The 15544-nt window shown below is 45.3% G+C and overlaps 2 protein-coding genes across 3 annotated transcripts; both read right to left on the bottom strand.

Moving 5' to 3' along the window:
* Positions 1-61: 61 nt before the first annotated feature.
* Positions 62-842, bottom strand: cart2 (cocaine- and amphetamine-regulated transcript 2). The gene is made up of 3 exons (XM_015965106.3): positions 623-842; positions 311-394; positions 62-237 (listed from the first exon to the last, which is right to left on the bottom strand). The coding sequence occupies exons 1-3, from the start codon at positions 740-742 to the stop codon at positions 130-132; spliced, it is 312 nt and encodes a 103-aa protein (XP_015820592.1). The 5' UTR covers positions 743-842; the 3' UTR covers positions 62-129.
* A 3709-nt stretch (positions 843-4551) lies between these two features.
* nedd1 (NEDD1 gamma-tubulin ring complex targeting factor) lies at positions 4552-14109 on the bottom strand. Of its 2 annotated transcripts, none has more exons than XM_015965100.3 (16): positions 14007-14109; positions 11893-12036; positions 9630-9724; positions 9299-9415; positions 9077-9217; positions 8119-8348; positions 7026-7227; positions 6831-6954; positions 6621-6728; positions 6447-6503; positions 6309-6380; positions 5751-5905; positions 5480-5672; positions 5288-5411; positions 5086-5152; positions 4552-4814 (listed from the first exon to the last, which is right to left on the bottom strand). In XM_015965100.3, exons 2-16 carry the CDS (start codon positions 12026-12028, stop codon positions 4710-4712), a joined length of 1926 nt encoding a protein of 641 aa, XP_015820586.3. In that variant the 5' UTR covers positions 12029-12036; positions 14007-14109; the 3' UTR covers positions 4552-4709. The 2 variants fall into 2 exon arrangements, with proteins under 2 accessions (XP_015820586.3, XP_015820585.3); XM_015965099.3 differs by having other exon boundaries at positions 6621-6731; positions 14007-14078.
* Between the last annotated feature and the right edge of the window lie 1435 nt (positions 14110-15544).

The following is a 15544-nucleotide window of genomic DNA, read 5'->3' as shown; positions in this document are numbered from 1 at the left end:
CTGAGTTTGATCTTCAGGCCAGTCGTTTTAGTGCGGCTGGCTTAAAGCAACAAGAGACCAGTTGGAGCAAAACACTTTTAATCAGATACGGACACAGGGGCTCTAGGTGGTCTGCTCTGAGCCGCTGGCTCATAAGCACTTCAGCAGGAAGAAGTTGCAGAAAGCTCCTTGGGGACAGTCGCACATCTTCCCAATGCGAGAGCCTTTCCTGATGGCGCAGTGCTCCCCGAGATCGCACTGGACACAGAAAACATGCAAACCCGTCAGCGGGCAGCTGGACGCAGTAATGCAGCTGTTGGGTGTCACTCACAGAGGGGACCTGGCCGAACTTCTTCTCCCAAGGGTTGGTCCTCTTGGTCTGCAGCCGCTCCAGAACTTCATGCAGCGCTCCGAGCTGGAGACATAGAGCCATGAGGAGGATTGCTGTGCTTCATGAGTCTTAACTCTACAGAGCTGAAGGCAACATCAGTTCTATCTGCAGGTGATTCAGATGTCATCTAGGAACATCTAAACAATTGTTTTAGAAACGTTTTATAAAAACAGCACAAGTAGAAAAACTTTTAATCTTCTAAATGTTTTAATGGTGAAACGGGACCAGAAGCTGCTGGCGGCTCGGACTCACCAGTCTGTTGGAGTTGTAGCGAGAGTCCTGAACTTCTCTGTCGTCCCTCACGGCTTCCGTCGCGCGCGCGGGACTCAACGCGCACAGCAGCGCCGCGCACAGCACACCTCGCGCCCACATGTCAACACAACGAACACCGCACTGGTCCGGTTTGAGTCTCGAGCTGCTCTCACCTGAATGTCACGCGCGGAATGCCGCGTGCTCCGCACCTTTGGATGAAACCCCCTTCTCCCCACGTGCTCCTGGTGACGTCACCCCTCCCCCCGGTCTTCAGATTATGAAAATGTGTGATTACTAAAGCATTTCATTTTTACTTCATTTTGCTTCTAACAGCATTTAAATGATATGAACGTTTTTATCTTATTCAATGTTTTTAGATTTGTTTATTTTAATTCCAGCTCAGACTCTAGATGAACCTGAGTGCTTGTGTAACACCTGAAGTCATTCTGCTTAAAGGTGTGGAACCAATTGGGGAACCTCAACCCGGAAGTTCCACCCTCATCCATTAGGGGCTGGTTTCAAAACACCAACTTAACAGCATGTTTACTGCCTGGTTCACGAACCACTCTGGCTTTAATAAATCTAGTTTAGTCATGACAACTGAGCGGGCTGAACTATTATCTACTCTTCTGTTTACATGTAATTAAATGCTTGAAATTATGAATAATTTGATTTTATTGACAGGTAACGAGCCGTCAAAGCTAGCACTTGCGGCTAGCTCTAGGGAAGTTCTTAGCACCGGACTCCCGTTAATGTTTGGCCATTTTGACTCTGAGCTTGCACTGTGCCCTCTGTGTTCCTGTTAGGGTGTTAATCGTGGAATTATTTGGACAGCTGTGATTACATTAAGAGATCATCCAAGAAGTCTTTGCTTCTTTTATTCTAGATCTTTATTCTTCCATCCTGGACAACATCTGTCCTGTCAGAACCAGATCAGCTCCTGCAGTGAACCCTACTTCCTGGTTTAACGACAGCATTCAGCCTGAAGCACCAATGCAGAAAAGTTGAGCGCTTGTGGAAGAAAACCCGTCTCCACGTCCATCTGCTTCATCTAAAGGACCTTCTGACACTCTGCAGTCAGAGATGCGAGGGTTGCCTAAACTGGTGTCCCAGAGCAAAGGGAACCCCAAGGTGCTGTTTAACACCATCAGCAGCTTTGTCTCTCCTGCCTCTCCTACAGCCTCCATCCACTCTGTTGCAGACGGTGAGAAGTTTCTGTCTTTCTTTGTGGACAAAGTCAATAAGGTTAGATCTAGCATCTCTCCTTCAGCCTTATCGCTGCCTCTCCTGACTCCAACCAGGCCCATCATCCTAGATAGCTTTGCTCCTTTTTCTTTGCCTGAGCTAACCAGACTAGTTAACTCTATGAAGACCTCTGCATGCCCCCTCCACATCTTACCCTCATCTTTGTTTAAAAGTGCTTTTCAGTCCATCAGTCCCAGCATGCTTTCTATAATTAATGCTTCTCTGGTTTCTGGTCAGGTCCCTGCTTACATTAAGAGTGCTGTAATCCACCCGCTTCTTAAAAAACCGAGTCTTGACCCCTCTCTCTATAGCAGCTTATTCAGACCCATCTCTAAACTTCCGTTCATCTCCAAGATCTTGGAAAAGGTTGTGGCTAAACAACTCACAGCTGCTCTTGATGAACATAACATCTATGATAGCTTCCAGTCAGGTCTTCGTAGAGCTCATTCTACTGAAACAGCCTTCTTAGGGTCTCTAAAGGCCTGACCCACAGTGATGCAGGGGACTTTTCTGTTCTGGTCCTGTTGGACCTGACTGCAGCCTTTGACACTGTTGACCATCACCTGCTACTGGAGAGGCTCAGAGACTGGGTAGGCCTTTCAGGAACTGCTCTGGAGTGGTTCTCTTATCTTTCGGAGTGTTCCTTTTTTGTGGCCGTTTCGGTCCTCCGCCACCTCCCTCACCCATGGTGTCCCACAAGGTTCTGTGCTGGGGCCTCTGCTCTTTTTCTTCTGCTTCCTCTGCAGCACATCCTGAGCTCCTTCAAAGGAATCTACCATCTTTATGCAGATGACATCCAACTGTACATCTCCTTTAAGCCCCATGAGATGCCCACGAGACTGCTGCCAGTCCACTTCAGGGTTCATTTCAAGATCCTGGTTCTGGTCTTTAGGGTCTTACACAGACACGCACCATCATACATTGGTGATCTTCTCAGTCCCTACACCCCCAGCAGGTCCCTGAGGTCCAGTGACCAAAGCCTACTGGTTGTGCAGCACCAGGCTAAAGGTCAAAGGTCATCTGCTGCTGTGGCCCCCAGACTCTGGACCTCTCTCCCCCTGAGCCTGAGATCAGTGGTCTCCTTTAAACTCACCTGTTCAGGTTTGGTGGGACCTTCACCACCCTCTCCTTGTTCTTTTATTTCGCCTGTCCTGGGATCCATTGATTTCCATCTTTCCAATTAATTTTGTCTCCCTTTCCTTAATTATTTTAAATCATAATTTTTTTCTCATTTTAAACAGATTTTTTTTTCAACTTTATTTTTTTGTTTTTGCGCAGATTTTCCTGATTTTTATCTTGAGAGGAGCTTTAGAAAAGATCGTTTACATTTCATTGGTTGAATGACGGACATGGCCAATGCCGCTTGGTCAAAATGGGCTAAAACACGACGTGTTGGTAGGGCTGTGCGATTTTCCCGGCATGCAGGGCCACCGCTCATGTTACTCCATGCTCAGGAGAATGAAGTCCATGTCTCTGGAGAACCGTCCTGAGCTCTTCTTGTTTTTATGAAACTTTCAGCTCGATCAGACGGATGTCAAACATCCTCTCCAGGACAGGCAGATGGATTCCTGGAGGATTGTCTCCTCGCACGGCTGCTGGGATTTAACAGTGACTTATGCAACACAAACAACTTCTCTCCTTCCTAAGACCCTGATGGCTCGACAGCGACGGATGATCCCAGACTTATTTCTGAGCAGACTTTCTGGTAAACATCCTGCAGAGTTGCAAACATCCAATCCCCCTGCTGTCAGCCAGGATTTACTGAGAGGAGGAGACTGACACACACTTGTCCTCCTATACTATAATCTATACAGAACCATCCTGGTCGTTCCAGGTTTCTGGACATGAGAACAGACACGGGAGGCTGCTAAAGGCTGGCAGAAGTTTTGAAAGTGTGAACACCAGGTTAGAACTTTCACCTTCTAAGGTACCTTCAGAACATCAGAGAACATCCCTGGTACAATAGTCTGAATCCTCCTGAGCTCCTCCACCGAGCTGAACAGAAACGTTCTCATTTATCTCTTCAGAAAGCTCCAGCTCAGTCACCATGGAGACCGATCAGCTGATGACCTGATGTTATCTTTTAATTGCTGCCGACCGACAAGACCGTTGGACATGAAACTTTCCTTCAGGTTGACATCAGCGCCTCACAGGTAGCGACCCCCCTGAGCTGGTTTAAACTCTGGAGGCTTAGCTCCGACTCTCCTGTCAGCAGCAGACGTAAAGCTGCTGATCCGGGATCAGAGGATGAAAACCCTCTTCAGTGTGACCGACTCTGGTCTCCTTATGTCAGTGGGAGAGGTCTCATCATCGCTCGCTCATTATCCGTCCAGCTTTCCGTGTCCTCATCCAGATGCTCGGATCTCTGGCTCTTTGAAGTTTCCAAGGATGAGTCTGAGGCTTGTTAACCAATCCTATCGCTGAAGCTAATCCGCCTTGCGCCCCCAGAGATGTCCTGATGTGGACGAGGAGACGCTCATGCCTATCACCATGATTGACACACAATCGACTGTAATGAGGTTATTTAAGTCATCAGAAGTTCTTCTGATGAAAAATGGTTCAAACTTTCCTCTCAATACTTTATATTAACGTCACTGTTTCAGATTTAGAACTGGATCCATTCAGGTCCAGCTCAGGTCCAGCTAGAAGACACGCTCTGACCTCAACGTTCAGAACACTCCAGGTGCTTTCTATACAAGTCTTTATTTTCTCACACAAATATTTCTGAGTAAAAATGTCCAGATTGTGCTGCAGCCTCATTCAGAAACGCGTCTGCAGCAGGATGCTAACACTCAGAGCCTTCAGCCTGCAAGACTCAGCTCTGGGCTGAGAGGGCTCACGGTCAGAAGTTCGCTCGCAGGCGCCGGTTCTCCTCCCGAAGCCTCTCGATCTCCTCCACCAGAGACTCGTTAACCGAATGTTTCTCTATCAGACCGTGGATCTCCGTCTGAAACACACACACACACACACACGAGCCAGGTGTTAAAGCTTGAAGATCGGTTCTGTCTGAATAACAACCAAAACCGATCCAGAACCACACAGTTCTATCTGAACCACCTGGATCAACGAAGGACAACTAAAATAAGTTGTGAAAGTCCTCTAAGTCCAGAACCAGAACCATCAGCAGCTCTTCTCCGACAGTTCGGAAGTTTTGGACTGAATCTAAGGAGTTTTACTGCTGAAACGCAAATCAGAACCGAACAGAGAAGAGTTGGTACCAGCTGGATGTAGAACTGTCGGATCATCTCCACCTGCAGGTTGATGATGTCCTGGTGGCACGAGTTCCTGTCAGAGAGTCGGGTTTCAGACAAATCAGGTTCTACAGGCCCAACACAACCCTGCTGGTACCGAACCAACTGGGTTCTGATCCGACCCAGCAGTTGGATCAGATCTCAGAGAGGTCAAAGCTCAGGGACACACCTGAACTCCTCCAGAGTCTCATGGATCATGTTCTGGATGAAGTGGACCTGCAGGGCGGAGAATGGAGCAGCCCCTCCTTGTCCAGCCACGCCCACCACATTCTGGGACAGTGTCACAGATGGACCTGAACACGAGCAGAACATCAGAACCACCAGAACTTGGACCCAAACAGCTTTCATTACAGGAGCAGACCTGCTACAGTGGGCGGAGCAATGTGGACAGGTGAGCTATAGCATGGTTGAGTCTGAACGCCATTGGTCCTGCGGAGGCTGGCCTCTGGAGTGAAGTGTGGGGCTGGCTGATTCTGATTGGTCTGTTGGGATGATGTGGGCAGAGTCTGAGGTTCCCCGTCCAAACCGGAGCCGCTGCTCAGGTCAGCCTGACTCTGAAAGGAAACTTTTACTCATTTCTACTCAGATTTGTGGCGTTTTGGTTACTCATCAGTGCTGTCAGAGGTCGTCACCTTGGGGTCACATGGTTCCACTGCTCCAGCAGTGGTTGGCTCCTCCTCTTTGATTGGCAGCGGGGACTGGAAGACCGACGGGCTGTAGCTCCACCCCGCTGAAGCCGCCAGCTGGTTCCCCAGGGGGGTTCTACGCTGTGGCCCGGTTCCTGGGTCTGAGACACAACAACATGGTCTCCATGACAACAGGAACCATCTTTACAGGTAAACTACAGGTGCTGCAATGGCCCAGTGTCCAGTACATTAGGAGTAGAACCTCAAGAGTGGACCAGAACTCCTCCAGAACCATGTGAGACCTGCTGCTGAAGGAGGTTCTGCTGGACATGGTAGTGGACCTGGTCCTCCTCCGAATGGCTCTGTTACTATCTAGGACTTTCACATGGTTCTGTTCATCAGAGGTCCAGTTCCCCTCGTTTTAAAACCTGTTAAGAACCAGATGACTAATGGACTCCATCAGAGCCGACCGGAACCAGAACTGATTTATACACCTGGACCTGGTTCAGGTGAGCTCATGTAAAACGGTCAACCACACACATCACCACGTAGGTTCTGACCGACCTTCTCGGACCGGGGAGAAGATGTCCAGACTGCCCCGACCAATCAGTGGCTGACCCTCTCCTTCTCTGGTTACTATGGAAACAGAAACCCGTCAGAGCAGGACCAGCTGCATCGTTTAAAAACGAGTTCCCGTCCTACCGTTCGTTCGTCCAGTTAGGGTCTCTCCGGTCTTCCCCTGGTTCCCCGAGTCAGAACCTACAACAGAACCGGGACAGAACCAGCAGGGGGAAACCATGAGACCAGCACAAAGACATCAAACATGGATCAGGTAGCAGCGCCCCCTGGTGGTCGCACTCAATCCTGACATCAGACCTTCTCGAACTGGAGAGAAGATGTCCAGACTGTTCCGTCCCACGCTGCTGAACGTCTGTGTGGGCTGACCTTCGGCCTCCCGACTCACGCCCTCCACAGCAGCGCCCCCTGCTGGATAAAACACAAGCTCAGAAACGGTTCTGAACAGAATCAGGTTTCATCATCAGAACCTGAAAAGGAACCTAAAACAGAAAGTCTGCTTTTATTCACCTGTAATTGACACCTGTCTGTGGGAGGCGGGGCCTGAGCTGGGGGTGGAGTCTGTGTGGCTGCCGGACAGCTTGGAGCTGGACCTTTTTGTACTGGAGACCTTAGAGGGACCCAGTTTGCCGGACTGTGACGGGACGAAGAGAACAGACTGTAGAACTACAAACGGTAACGACCCGGTTCTCCTGCTGATGATACCTTGTGTCTGCTGGTGTTGCTCTGGAAGCGCAGGCAAGTCACGGAGGTCTTGTGGGCTAAGGTGACCTTGGTGGGGGTGCTGGAGTTCCTCAGGTCGTAGTGGTAGACCTTCCCCTGAGTAGAACCAACCACCAGACCGGTACCATCCAACGAGAAGTCCACCGAGGTCAGAGGACTGTCCACCCGGATGGACCTTAGAACTCTGCAGAGACAGACGGGTTTTGGTTCTGGCTCTTGAATCAGACCTGCAGTCCAGGGGCTTCATTCATCAAAGCGTTCGTACGAACGTTCCTAGATTCCTTCCTACAAATGAAATTTAGGATGTGTACTCCTGATTTGTGAAACATACGGTGGCGTCTCGTACGCACGTTCCTCTGCACTCGGCCTGATGATAAATCCCACCTGTGCTACTCAGGTGCTCGTGTCCGTTCTCCCTCGTTCACACATAGAAATGCCCTCATTCAACCATATTTGGTCATGCTACGTCCTCAGCACACGAGGGGATTCCCGGTTTTGTTTTCCCCCAGAAAAAGTAAGAGAAGCAGCGGGTCCTCAGAAATGTAGCTAGCTTTGTTACTAGGCGTTAGGAACAGCGACAAAGTGGCACTGCCTCTCTCTCTGCTGCTAAAGCTACGGATAGCAAATGCTACGGGCGATGCCTGAGCGTGAACGCGCATGAAGCAGCCTGCTCGACCCAAGCATCTCTCTTTTTCTGTGATTTTACAGAAAAACAGGCAATCACAGTAAAAATGCCAGGGCTCATTCTACAGGACCAGGGCATTGCAGGAGAATGTATGAAGAAGACATTTATTATTTCTATACATGTTTTGGCTGTCAAACTTCCTTAAGAGTCCCTTTAAGTCACCAAAGAGCTATCGTTAGCTCGTCAACGTCTCGTTTTCGTTATGAAAAACAACACTGTGCCACACAATGCGTATGAAATACGCACAGATCTGTGCGCAAGTATGGTTGATAAATGAGGCCCCAGGTTCTGACTCGGATCAGCTGGAGATCCAGAAATCTGCAGAGCTAAGTTTCTGCTTTGGGCCGAACCAGCCAGAACTGAGAGAAAACGGGCTAGTACCAGACTTACATCCTGCTGGCCGTGTCGTAGAAGATGATCTTCTTGTCGAGGCCGACGCTGACAACCAGCAGTTCACTGGTGGGGGAGAAGACCAGACCTGACCCGGGAGCCTTGTGGGAGCCATCGAACGTGTGCAGCTCCTTCTGGGTGTTGGCGTCCCACAGAACCACCGTACCGCTGTCAGAGACACTGCCCAGCAGAGAGCGCTTCACTGGGGACATCCGCAGGTCATGGATGGGCTAAAGAGAGGTCATAGGTCAAGATAAATGGATCAGCTGATGTTTGGATTCAAAAGAGAAACAAACTTCTCCAGACCTTATGCCAGAGTCTCTAAAACATCTAAATGTTTCCGGTCAACTTCTGCTGTCGGCTCCGTCTCCCTCAGGATCCTGTGATTATCGTCTTTTATTCATTTTTATCTTCCTTCACAGTTTTATCTCATTTCTTCCTTTTCTCGTGTTATTTATTATGTTTTGTTTCTTTAATCATTTTCAAAATTTAATTTTATTTATTTGAAGTAACAAACTTTTATATTTCGCTTCTCCAGATAAAAATCCCAAGGTGCTTCACAAAAACATTAAATATATACGTATAACTATCATAACGTTGGGAAAAGTGAACATTGTGATTAAAAATGTGAGGAAAGGGAAAAAGAACGAGGTAATCAGTGGATCCCGGGGAAGGCAGAACAAGGAGAAGGTGGTGATGAAGGTCCTGCCAAACCTGAACAGGTGAGTTTAAAGGAGACCACCGAGTCCACTGGTCTCAGGCTCAGGGGGTCACACGAGGAGGTGCTTGTGAAGCACCTCATGATTTTTCCCTTTAGAGGCGCTCTATAAAAAAATAATTTCTTCTTCTCCAGACATCTCTGAAGTTTCTGACTTCCTGCTGTGGGGCTCAGGGATTAACTCTCACAGAGCTGGAACTCAGAACACATCCCAAGATTCTGGGTGATGGACTCACTCACCTGGTTGGGTCCGTGGCCGAACGCTCTACTGGACAGGTTGGTGGTCAGACTGTGGAGGACCAGATCCCCGCTGGTGGATCCAGAAGCGACGCAGCTGTCGTTGGCGTTAAACGACACACAGGTCACCTCCTCCTTATGGTCCTACAGACACATCCACACATGGTTCATCCAGACTCCTGCCCACCATCTGGGATGAAGAGGTCCAGATCTGAGAGCACTTACCCTGAGGGAGCGGTGAAGCCTCTTGGACTTTAGGTCCCAGATGTGGACACAATGATCCAGACCGCCGCTGACCAGAAACTGAGATGAAGAGCTCAGACACACTCGGGTCTGTTGTTTCTGAAACAGCAATGAAAAGTCGGGTTGACCGGGACAAAGTGGACCACCTGAAACCAGTTCCTGTTCTGATTCCTCTAACGGGAAAGACTAGCTGGACTTTAATCTCACACAAAGCAAAATCATCTGGAAACACAAACTCATCCGAGTAACTTGGATTAGAACTTCCTGAACCTTCCGTCAGTACAAACAAACATGTTGAGCCGGTCCATCTCACCCCATCGGCCAGCTCCACCACCGGGACGGGACTGGACTTCAGTCCAGAAACCACCAGTTTGTCTCCGCTGCTGCTGGCACTCACAAGGTACTGGTCTGAGTCAACCAGTCAAGGACAGAAACGAGACACGTGTCCACATGGAATCAGTCTGTAAAGCAGAGCCATCACTGGAAATGTCTTCGTCTGCGTGAAAACGACCCCACGCAGTGGTTCCCAACCATTTAGACCCGTGGACCCCTGAGCCGTTTTCTCGTACCACGAGTCAAACGTGTAGACGATTCCCCAAAAGTAGAACGCATAACTGATCATTAAATGAAAATAATTCATTAATCCATTAAATCTCCTGAACACTGAATCACGTCTCACTTCCTGTCTGGCTCAGTGAATTCTTTAACTTTAACAATCCTCATGCAGGATGCGAAAGTTTCTAGTATTTATTATGATGCGTTATGATCCATTCACCAACCATGCAACACAAAATCCTCACATAAACAAAGATATTTAAACAAAATACAAGATAAATGTGATGAAAACAAATTTTTAAATATTTTGAACTAAAGTGAAAAATAAAAACACCGAAATTCCAGATTCCTTTCATCACTTTTCATGTTTTTCATGTTATCAGTCAAGTTTTGCTTCACTAGTGAAAAACTGCAGGTTAAAATGATGATTTGCTGCATTTTTTGGTGACAATATTAAATAAAGTTGGAGGTTTATTCTTTTTCTCTGTCCGTGTTCGAGCAACGCTCTGGCCAGCGAGTCTGGGGTTATTACAGGTCAGAGCCGCGGTGCACACCGGCCACAGTGAGACAGACAGGGGGAGAAAGAGACAGGCGGGGGGTGAAGGAGACAGACAGTGGGTGAAAGAGAGACAGACAGGGGGAGAAAGAGACAGACGGGGAGAAAGAGACAGACAGGGAGAGAAAGACAGATGGGGGTGAAAGAGAGACAGACAGGGGGTGAAAGAGAGACAGACAGGGGGTGAAAGAGAGACAGACAGGGGGTGAAAGAGAGACAGACGGGGGTGAAAGAGAGACAGACAGGGGAGAGAAAGAGAGACAGACGGGGAGAGAAAGAGAGACAGACGGAGAGAGAAAGAGAGACAGACAGGGGGTGAAAGAGAGACAGACAGGGGGTGAAAGAGAGACAGACAGGGGAGAGAAAGAGAGAACAGACGGGGAGAGAAAGAGAGAACAGACGGGGAGAGAAAGAGAGACAGACAGGGAGAAAAAGAGAGACAGACAGGAGAGAGGATGTGTCTCTGTTAAACATCAGCTCCTGAAACCTAAACAAGGTCCGTATGTCCCGTTGTTACACCGCCTTCAGTAATCCTGAGTCTTCGGCTCCAAAGCTGACGCAGCTGGACAAAGTTGATTGAGTCGCGGTTGGCCTAAATAGATAATTGATAATATGATATCAACCATATATTACTATGCATTACTTTATTTGAGTATTTGTTAAAGTGCAAGTCTACCCCTACCAGATTCTTACTCCACTCCCACTTCCTGTTTGAAAAATGCAACAAATACTGTTGCCTAGCAGACCGAGAGGGCGGAGCCGCTAACAAACACACACACAGGCTCACAATGACATTGTGACATCATATGGTACCAGCTAACGTTCTAGTGTACCTCTTAGCCAATAGTGATGGCAGATTTAAATTCAAATGCAGTGCAGAGTTTTTACCTGACAACGGCACAACACTGACAGTTTTAGGCAGAAAATTAAAATTTCTACTAAAATGCACTAAAGTGCAAAACTATTGACTACACGTGTCTGCAGCACGATTACACACATTTATATAGTTTATCAGAAAAAGAAGTTGATTTGGGGGTGATTTGCTGTTTAAGCATAACACATCCTAGCCCAATGTTTTTTTTATGTTTGTTTTTTTTTTAACCAGGGCGAGTGTTATCATTTGCGTAATGAAATATGAATTTTTCCGTGTACCCCCGTAATGCGCTCACGGACCCCTGGTTGGGAATCACTGCTGTTGTGCTGCCACACACACACACACACACACACACACACACACACACACACACACACACACACACACACACACACACACACACACACACACACGAAGTGTAATCTACAGCTGGCAGGTTGGGAGCAAACAGTAAACTCAAGAGGACGGAGGTCAGGTTAGGGGCGGGGCTGGGCTGGAACCTCCTGAAACGCCATCCTTGTTTGATCAGAACCAGAAACACGCTGACAGGGGCTGGTCCCCAACTCCACCTACAAACTAAAATCAGGATACTGTTGGAGCTCCAGCAGGCCTGAGCGACAGGATGGCTGCTGCTGTGTGGGTTAAACTGCTCCAGTGGTGCCATGGAAACAGCATCCCAGATCTTCACGCAGTCTCCGGTGGACACCAGACATGTGGCCTCCTCCATGGCAGCAGCTGGAGGCAAAATAAGTACAAATAATTACACTCCTGAATCGTTTCACAAAGTAAACAGCTTTTTTGATGCAGACGTTGTGTGTGTGTGTGTGTGTGTGTGGTGTGTGTGTGTGTGTGTGTGTGTGTGTGTGTGTGTGTGTGTGTGTGTGTGTGTGTGTGTGTGTGTTAATTTAAGCATCAGCCCTCTCCTCATTGATTTTAACTGAAACCAAACAGGAAGTATTTGGTCTTTTTTCTGTCATCAAATAAATAGAAATGTGTTATTATTACAAAGTCTAAATAAATTCTGACTTTCAGTAACAAATTCAAAAATAATGCTGGTAATTTACTGGCATTGACTGTACACAAACTGGTATTTATAGTATAACTAGTTTTAGCCAATATATAGGGCCAATTTTTTCTACTCTGCTTAAACACACCTGGTTTGAATCTACCTGGTGATTAACAGGCTGCTGCAGAGTCTGGTGTGCTGCTGAACAGGTGATTCATCCAGGAATCAGGTGTGTTGGAAAAGAAAAACAACTAAAACATGCTGGATAACAGCCCTCGAGGACCAGGATTGCCCACCCCTGCTATAGTACATTGTATCTAGTTATCATAATATAACTAGTATTTAGATGACTATAGTATATTTTATATAGTATTTATAATATAACTAGTATTTAGATTACTATAGTACATTTTATCTAGTATTTATAATATAACTAGTATTTAGATGACTATAGTATATTTTATATAGTATTTATAATATAACTAGTATTTAGATTACTATAGTACATTTTATCTAGTATTTATAATATAACTAGTATTTAGATGACTATAGTATATTTTATATAGTATTTATAATATAACTAGTATTTAGATTACTATAGTACAATGTATCTAGTATTTATAATATAACTAGTATTTAGATGACTATAGTGTATTTTATATAGTATTTATAATATAACTAGTATTTAGATTACTATAGTACATTTTACCTAGTATTTATAATATCAACTAGTTTTTAGATGACTTTAGTACATTTTGTCTAGTATTTAGATGACTATAGTACATTTTGTCTAGTATTTATAACTAGTATTTAGATGACTGTAGTACATTTTGCCTAGTATTTATAATATCAACTAGTTTTTAGATGACTTTAGTACATTTTGTCTAGTATTTATAACATAACTAGTATTTAGATGACTATAGTACATTTTGCCTAGTATTTATAACTAGTATTTAGATGACTATAGTACATTTTGTCTAGTATTTATAATATCAACTAGTTTTTAGATGACTTTAGTACATTTTGTCTAGTATTTATAACATAACTAGTATTTAGATGACTATAGTACATTTTGCCTAATATTTATAACTAGTATTTAGATGACTATAGTACATTTTGTCTAGTATTTATAATATCAACTAGTTTTTAGATGACTTTAGTACATTTTGTCTAGTATTTATAACATAACTAGTATTTAGATGACTATAGTTCATTTTGCCTAGTATTTATAACTAGTATTTAGATGACTATAGTACATTTTGCCTAGTATTTATAACTAGTATTTAGATGACTTTAGTACATTTTGCCTAGTATTTATAATATCAACTAGTTTTTAGATGACTTTAGTACATTTTGCCTAGTATTTATAACATAACTAATATTTAGAGGAATTTATAAACTAGGTTAGGAGCTCAGGAGCCGTTCGGTTTGAAACTCCTTTTTTTTTCTTCCACTCTTCGACCCAATACCATGTTTCTGTAATCGCTTTGACAGAAACAGCTGGACTAGTTTCAACCCGCTTTAGTTGGCGAGTAAAGGCTGACTAGCAGCTGTTGTGAGTTAACGCTAACTACCTAACAGCGCGCTTAGGCGGCTCTAAAGTTAGCGAACAGCCACAAGCCAGCCGGGAAAGTGACCCAAACGAGATTAAACTAGTTAGAAATGTTACAAGCTGATGTTTAACTAGGATGTTACAAACCTGCAGCCAGAAATAATCCTGTAAAAAGATGAAGATGTTGATATTTGACGCTCCGTCCAACAGGAACCGCCACTACGGAAAACCATAAGGGACAAAACCCCACCGGAACCAATAAAAGCGCTTTTTATCTCATCACAACAGAAACCTCAGTTTTACTTTACCGTCGTTGTGGAAAATGGCTGGATGCTTAAAATTAGCTTTTTTCCCCCCACTTCTCACACTGAATGAACGTTTATTTTTAATCACTGGACTCTTTAGAGCTGCACTTACAGCCAAACCTGTAGCTTTATTTGTAAATTTCCAATGATCAAACAGAACAATCAAGTTATGTGATTTACAAAAACAATCCCCACATCGAAAACAACAAATCAAAGACACACATGTTCCCCTTTCTGAGAAAATCATTCCACAGAGTTCACAAACTGCCCGTTTATAGAAAAGATTAAACAAATGTTAGACACCGGTGTATGTTTTGGTGCAGTATTTCTACAAATAAAAATACATTTGACTCAGTATATCAAGAAATTCTTCTGTCTAAATTAGTTTCTTATAACTTTGTTTAGATACACTTCAGTTGATGAAGTCACATATTTATATACCAAGAGACAGCATGTCTGCATTATAGATGCTCCTCTGGGGTCAACACTTGGCCCATCTGTTATTATATCAAAGATCTGCCCGTGTTCATGTGTTAATGTCAAATTTAAAATGTATGCATATGACGATGTTACCTTCATTTTGGCAAAAACAAAAACTCAGGAAGCTGCCCCATTCTCATTTTAGCTTTAGTTCCTGTAAATAACAACACAACTAAAATCACATGTATGATGTTCACCAAGCAACCAGTGGACATCAAACACTCAGGTAAATTTCTAGGAGAAGAAATAAAAATTGTTTTTGAATTTAAAATCCTCAGTGCAATGTTGAATTTGACACTAAGCTTCAAGAACCACGTTAAAAGAATTTCTAATACCATAAAATTCAACGTATGAAACTTAAGACATAAACCATACGACCTTTCATGCTAAACTGTTAAGAGTTTAACTGTGTTTCCCAAGGTGCTTTACAATACAACAAGTCATTCATACACTCGTGGTGGTGAACTACAATGTAGCCACAGCTGCCCCGGGGTGCACTGACACAGGTGCGGCTGCTGAACACAGGTGCCACTGGTCCCTCTGACTGCCACCAAGGGGGGCAAAGTGTCTGGCTGAAGACCACAACAACTGCAACAGATTGACTTGAACTTGCCACCTTCTGATTATGGGATGGGATGCCATTGTCACAGATCAATGTCATCCCACATCTGTAAAATTTAGACTCAGAACAACCGGAGAATTTTGAGAAATATTTGCCTGTTTTACACACAAGGTGTTACATCGGTCCCAGCCAGGGGTGGACAGGGACCAAAATTCAGCCCTGGCATTTTTACAAATCGTTGGCCCTCAGTCAGCGGGACACCGGGACAGTGCCGGAATGTCAGATGGGCCAGTCTGCCCCTGGTCCCAGCACAGGGTCTCTTCTGGAGCGGACTGTGA

This window comes from Nothobranchius furzeri, chromosome 4 (assembly GCF_043380555.1).
Source record: "Nothobranchius furzeri strain GRZ-AD chromosome 4, NfurGRZ-RIMD1, whole genome shotgun sequence".
In the NCBI taxonomy this organism is placed as follows: Eukaryota; Metazoa; Chordata; class Actinopteri; order Cyprinodontiformes; family Nothobranchiidae; genus Nothobranchius; species Nothobranchius furzeri.
The sequence above is the reverse complement of the archived record's forward strand: the minus strand, read 5'-3'. Positions and strand labels throughout refer to the sequence as shown.

Bases quoted from the DNA above. Each gene is read 5' to 3' on its own strand.
- cart2 (XM_015965106.3), bottom strand. From the start codon at position 742: ATGTGGGCGCGAGGTGTGCTGTGCGCGGCGCTGCTGTGCGCGTTGAGT. The intron at 395-622 runs GTGAGTCCGAGC...CTATGTCTCCAG, and splicing joins GCTACAACTCCAACAGACTG to CTCGGAGCGCTGCATGAAGT. The intron at 238-310 runs GTGAGTGACACC...TTCTGTGTCCAG, and splicing joins AGTTCGGCCAGGTCCCCTCT to TGCGATCTCGGGGAGCACTG.
- nedd1 (XM_015965099.3), bottom strand. From the start codon at position 12,028: ATGGAGGAGGCCACATGTCTGGTGTCCACCGGAGACTGCGTGAAGATC. The intron at 9,416-9,629 runs GTGAGATGGACC...TTGCTGTTTCAG, and splicing joins TGGTGGAGCTGGCCGATGGG to AAACAACAGACCCGAGTGTG. The intron at 5,906-6,308 runs GTCGGTCAGAAC...GTTGTGTCTCAG, and splicing joins CTTCTCCCCGGTCCGAGAAG to ACCCAGGAACCGGGCCACAG.